At 42.6% G+C, this 6,610-nt stretch overlaps 1 protein-coding gene across 1 annotated transcript in view; it reads left to right on the top strand.

The window, feature by feature from the left end:
* Positions 1-5,787: 5,787 nt before the first annotated feature.
* TNFRSF1B (tumor necrosis factor receptor superfamily, member 1B) overlaps positions 5,788-6,610 on the top strand; it is a gene marked incomplete at its 5' end in the record, with an annotated part of 9,612 nt that continues 8,789 nt past the window's right edge. The window contains one exon of the mRNA XM_008937779.1: positions 5,788-5,890. Within this exon, the coding sequence (XP_008936027.1) occupies positions 5,788-5,890 (103 nt within the window). The remainder of the gene's footprint in view (positions 5,891-6,610) is intronic.

Raw genomic sequence — 6,610 nt, forward strand, 5'->3', positions numbered from 1 at the left:
CGATTCGCAGCGTTTTATAGCGGGTTTACCTCACTCGCTGCAGCCCCTCGGGTACCTTCCTCCCTCTGCTTGTGCCGAGCTCGGCGTTACCCCCGCGGAGCCTCCTCCCCACTCCGAGACTTCTTTAAAACCCGTCCCGCTCCCTTTGGCCGTGTCGTTGTTATTTCCTGGCTTCCCAAATCAACCGCTAATTTTTTTTTCTGGGTTTTCATTGGAAATGGGTGGGTTTTTCAGGTTTGTTTGAATGTTTGCGTAAAACTGTGAGTGTCCTGGTGAGTGCGGAGCGTTGTGAAGCTGAGTGTGTGCGTTTCACACCGGTGTGTGAACAGGCAGGGCTTGTTCTGCTCTCCTGAATCCCTAAAACCTCTCCGTATTTACCTAGAACGGCCCTTTCATCTACATCTGAGACCTGGCGCGATGCAGCTGTGGCTGTTCTGTTTAGATCCAGCGGTTCCACTGCTTGGCAAGGAATGTTTTTAGCTAGTTAAAGCAAAGAGGTTTGATGAGATCTGTCTGGCTATGTGTGTATGGTGTCCTGGTATATCACTGGTAGTATTTTTCTATCTGATTTTAAAGTGTTCTGGATTGTGAAGATGTTCACTGTATTTTTAGGCTCATCAGCTTTGACAGTGCCTGGGTACTCCAAGAGTCAGATCTTGATTTAGTGGATAATACATTTTATTAGGCCAAACTTTAGGAAAACAGACCAACATACATAACCCTGAAGTTTTGAAACAGAAGAGCCAGTATTCCTGAAAATGTGTGTGTTTTCCCAAATACACACATAATAAAATCTGTTGTGTTTTCCTACAAACTTTGACTTGCTCCTGTAATTGCTGCATTTTGTCAGTACCTTCCACATTTCGTGCAGCCTCCTGCCATCTCAGTCTGGGAGACAGTTCCTATATTCTGGTGGTGAGTGGCAGCAAAGTGGAATCACTGAATGTAAGCAAAAATAAAAATGTTTTCTCCAGGAGGGGGAATGTGGCGTTGTAAATCTGCTTGTGTGTGGCTGTGCAAGCACTCCTGCTTTACAGAAATAAAGTATGCTGCAGGATAGGAGAAAATTCACATTGTGGACCTGTAATCTTAGAGACGTATTTGGAGGAAAACTGCTTTAAAAGAAGCTTTATGGTTGGAGCGTAGTTGATACAACTCCAGTTGATTTTAGTGACACTTGCTGTTACCTGATAACTGATCTTCAGAGAATTATTTTTGTAAATGTCCACTTTAAATATTTTAAACAGAATTCTGTTTTTTCCTGTCTTCAGCAGGTTTGGTAGCTCAGCAAATGGTACCTCTTTACCTCAACTCCTTTCCATAGCAACAGACTTTTATGTCAGAGTCCTCCGTGACTTCACTGTGGTTTCGTGTGCGTCAGGAATGTTACACAGCAGAGGCAGTTCCTGCTCAGACCCTCTGTTTGACAGCTTGCCTCTGAAGGAGGCAACTGCATGAAAATGAGACCAATAAAACAGTAGACTCGTGAGTTAGGATTGAAATGTATGCTTAAATATCTTTGTTTAAATGGCTTCCTTGAGTGAAAATGAATGTTAGGGGAATGGATTAATGCATCTATTTGTCCACTTTATTTGAATGTTTTATTTCTGTTATTCAAGATACTTAAATGTAATTGCACATGAAGTCCAGGGATACAGGAGCAAACTGTAAAACAGGAATGAAAGGAACTTATGTTCACCATAACGAATCTTCAGCACAAGGGCAACACATTACATTGTGATGTGCTGTGAGTAGTCGAGACCTGGACTTCCTCAGCAGTAGGGTGAGCCAGGCTGGGGCATTGCACCAGGTCCTGCTGGTTTGGAAGCAGTCTGAATCCAGGTCTTGTTTTGCAGTTCCTGGCCCAGCTCTGGTACAGGCTTTAGAGCCTCAGTTGTGGTTGGCGTCCGTGCGACTGTGTGGGAGGGGACAGCCCGGGGGCCCTTTCCCTTCTCCAGTGCTGCTCCACACAGCACAGACACGCCTGAAAATCAGGAGACACAGGCAAGTTCTCCACTAGTTTTATGTTCCAGTGGGTAGGATACAGGGAGTCCTGGAAACAGTTGTGCTTGTGCATATGTATTGAGAAGAACCTGAGCCAAGCTCTTGGTGCAGCGACTGCTGTTAGCCCACTCCTCAGCAGTCACAGATCAGGTCACCTACCGACTGGTGTCTGTAGTGCAGATGGGAAGATTCAAACAATGCAGGGAGTCTGCAGAGAGAGTCTTGAGTCATTAACTTTCTGCGTGTAACTTCTTAGTTATTGCTTAATACACAAACATTGGAGGATTCTCCCTAATGAGTTGTGTAATCAAAGGCAAGCACATTGTGCCCATTTCCATGCTGAAATATATTGCTTAATTTGATTGATGTGCATAGAGCTAGACTAAATTTAGTGTTTGATAATGTTTGTCCCTCTGCTGTTTGTTAGATGAGGCATTTTACTTCTACTTATACCTGTCAAATATCTTCCAAAGTCTTAATTTTATCCCTAAAAATAAAAGTCTGTTGCTACTAGAAAATGCTCCCTAATCTGAGACGTTCTAAGGCTATAATACAAAAGATGCATCATCAGGTTAGCTTTCCTTCACACAATCTGCTTACGGAAAGCTGAATCACACTAAAAGCAGAAGACAAAATAAGGACTTAGGAGAGACACAAACAGCAACAAAATGCAAAGACTGTGGAACAGAATCTGGCTGCTACCTGCCAGTCTTTTACCTCCAAGTAGCCAACAGATCTGGATGCCAGATACAAACATTGTAGTGCCCAACTCAGACCTTAAAATTGGTGAGAAGGCCAGAAAAAGTGGGGTCTTCTTGTAGCCAAGAAGTGCCTGAGGGACCCAGTAAGAGGCTTTTTCTGACAGAGTAGGAGATTTGGCCGCTGGCCCTGACAGCTTTGATTAAAGTAGTTTACACTGGAAGTAACTCCTAAAATTAATGGCATCCTTCCACTACAAACAAAGCCAAGCTCGTGCTTGTACAACTTGTATCCCAGTGAGTTCCAAGTCACTTTTAGTTTTCTGTTATGTTCTTTGAGGACAATAGGCAAGAAATTGTCCCATTGAGAGCCGCATCTCATCAGATAAACTTCTGGGGAGATTGTATCAGACAGCAGAGAGATCCTTTCAAGCACAACTTGAGAGAAACAGGTGAACTCAGCACCCAGCAGCTTTTCCTGTGTGTTCAACTGGCAGGGCAGTATTTACAGCAGACAGTGCAGAGGATGAGGTAAGAACAGTCTCTGCCAGGAAGTCTCAGAGCAGGATCCTTTGTGATGTGGTTTGTTGTAGTTCTCCTTTTTTTTTTTCTTTACTGTGTCTGCTCTTGCAATGAAGTTTTACATTTTAAGTTCTTGTTTTAATGAAGCTGATCATAGTGACTACAAAAATGTGATGATGACATTTGATCTTTCTTCTTTTAATAAACAAGAAAGTCAATTAAATACGAAGTCCTTTTGTTGAGAGCAGAGCCCTTTTCTTCTCCTGCACCAGATTTCTGTCAGCTCACTTTTGCAGGTGTTAGGATTTATTGCTGCCCATCCTATGAGGCTGTAATACCAAATCCAGCATTAACAGTTGTTACTGAACCTAGAAGGTACTCAAAAGCCTTGATTTTCTTTTTGATTTATTATGGCTATTATCTTCATTAATAATTATAAAACTGATAATGTTGAAGCCAGCCTTTTAGTTTTGCTTCAGAGTCTTCAGTCCTTGTGCAAGCCCTCTTTAAACAGGTCTTCTTAACTGGAAAGCAGAAATGGAGGTCAAAACAGATGTTGGAGATACCTGAGGCTGCAGCATGGTTCTTGCAAAACCAGCTTTCTCCTCAGCAAAAGACAAAGAGCAGAATTTGGAAAATGCAGCTTGTGGTCAGCAGCTGTTTCTTCCTTCACTTGCTCTAGTGTTTAAGAAGGAGAATGCTTTTTGATTTTGTCATCCTTCCCCTCCCCATCACACTTTCTAACCTGTTAAAAGCATCTTTATGCATTTGTTCTTCAGTTTGCAACTTGATGGTTGATCTCATGGTGGGAGAATGGGGCTGGTATTGGTGAAACCCATCCCTAGTCTCCCTGGTTCTGAGTCTTTAACTGAACTGGCTGATCAGAAGAGATCAGGATTGTCCTGACGTCTGGTCTGTGTTACCAGCTTTCACTGTGTTTCACCTATGAGCAGTGAAACTTCTACTTAAATAGTTTGCTGCCCTTTCTTCTTTTCTGGAAGGAATATTGGAACTCAAGGCAGCTTTTCCCTGCCTTCACATTCTCAGGAAAGGTCCTTTTTGACACTGACCATTGAGTAGATGGGTGAAATCCTGCTTCTGATATACAGCTAGATAAGATGTAAAATATTTCAACAAGCTGCATAAAAATATAAAAGTTTGGTTCCCTTGAAGCTATTGTTGAGAGTGGGAAGTGTTAGTCTACTTTGTCAGTAATGTGAAGACACAATAGATAATCAGCATGTTTTTTCAGTAAGGAGGAAGGATATTTTCATTACCGGCCTCCAAAGAGTTGTTCCTATTTTGATTTCTTTTTTTAATAATGCTTGTAAAGTACTTCTCTAAATGAGTGTAGATTATACACAGAGCAGTCTCTTCAGACTGCAGAAAACTGAGCAGTGTCACTTTTTTAACAGCATCTTTCTGAACTTGGAGGAAAGTCCTGTGCTTGTACTACCTACAATTACCCTTTTTCTTTTGAGTGAGTGTATTTTCCCTGCTGAAAACAGAGGGTAGGTCCTCAAATATTTTGATACTTGTTCACTGAAAGTCGCTGAGCTGAAACTTAGTTACACTACATTTCAGGGCTGTTTCTTAGATGTTTGACATGCCATATGAGATAGGTTTTTTTTTTTTTCATTTTTATTTAAGTCTTGTAGCCAGTTGTTCCTTTTCAGAAGCAGCAGTGCAGGTTTTGGAGACATTGTTTTCAAAGTATCAAGGCTCGTTCAGACACGAACACAAGGTATCTGGAATGCTAAAAGCCTGTTCTCCTTTGGTGAAACAGTTGTAACAGTACGGGTTCTCCAGCTGAAGGGGTGGGTTACCTTGCCTGGGGATTGCCTGGGTGTGAGGGTGCAATGAGCACAAGTGCAGTAGAGAATAGAATGCAGTGTCCTGTGTCCTCTGCACCCGCTGAGGAGAACAGATTCCATCAAGCACTGCAGTAGGGTGGGACCCACAGCTCCCTCTCCACCAGCATGAGAGGCCTGGAGGGATTTGTAAGCAGCAAAGTCAATCTTCTAGTTTTGAGATGAGGCTCTGAATGGGTGTGGGGAGCAGACCTACTAAGTAAGAAGGTATCAGGTACCATTTTTAACATAGGCACTTTGCAGAAAGTGCTTCTCTCCACAAACCCACAGTTAAGAATTCAGGTTTCACTGGTGTTTTTTCAAAGCCTGTTTGAGTCACAGCAACTGAGAAATGGGTACTTAGATGGGTAAAAAACCCTCAGGTTTAGGGGATGCAGTAGTGACCCCTGTGATGCTAATCCCGTAGCCCACTGCATTCTTTTGAACATAAAATCCAGAGAAATCACCTTGTTCATTGTGACAGATCTTAGAAAAGCAGAGGAACCTCTAAATGGTCTCAAGTAGCTGATAAGGTGTGCATTCCCCTTCAGCTTTTTGGCATCTGCTGCTTTCTGTTTCATCAGGCCTACATCAGTGCCTTGGAGAGGAAGCTGCTTATAATTGCACTGATCCTTAAGTGTTTGTCTCTCTGAACTTCTCCTTTACGGTCAGAACTGACTCATGACTCACAATTTTCCATTCATTTCTCCTAGGAATATTCATTGCCCTATACACCACAGCTGACACAATGCAACGATCCCACCACTGAATTCTATGAAGAAGGACTAAATAAATGTTGCAGCCAGTGCCCTCCAGGTAGGTTATAATTCAAACTATTACTTTATCCATCAAAATCCAGTCAATTTTTAGAAGAACATAGTACATATTTATACAGCTGAAGGATTTATACATCAGAATACATCTGCTCTCTAGCTGGAAGACAATAAAATGTTGTGTCTGTAAAAATATCTGCAAAAGAGACACGTTGGTCCTCAAAACTGTAATTCTCTTACAAGGTTACCTGGGCTGTGGCTTATCAGGGGGCAGGCTGCTGAGCTGTTGTGAGCACAGCTTTGAATGAGGGTTTGGTTAGAGTGTTTTTGAGTCAGCATTGCAGGGAGAGCAACAGCTTGATAATGGAATTAAAAAAATTAGACAACACATCAGACCCAAGCCCACTAATAAATATATAGAATCACAGAATCATAGAATTGTTTAGGGTAGAAAAGACCTTGAAAATCAAGTCTAACCATTAACCTAACTCTGCTGAGTCCACTGCTAAACCATGTCCCTCAGCACCACATCTCCACAGCTTTCAAACACATCCAGAGACGGTGATTCAACCACTTCCTTGGGCAGCCTGTTCCAGGGCTTGACAACCCTTTTGGGGAAGACATTTTTCTTAATGTCCAGTCTAAACCTCCCCTGGTGCAACTTGAGGGTGTTTCCTCTTCTCCTGTCACTTGTTCCTTCAGAGAGGAGCCCGATCCCCCCCCAGCTCCAGGCTCCTGTCAGGAGCTGTGCAGAGCCAGAAGG

This window comes from Merops nubicus, unplaced genomic scaffold (genome assembly GCF_000691845.1).
Source record: "Merops nubicus isolate BGI_N331 unplaced genomic scaffold, ASM69184v1 scaffold5283, whole genome shotgun sequence".
Lineage (NCBI taxonomy): Eukaryota > Metazoa > Chordata > Aves > Coraciiformes > Meropidae > Merops > Merops nubicus.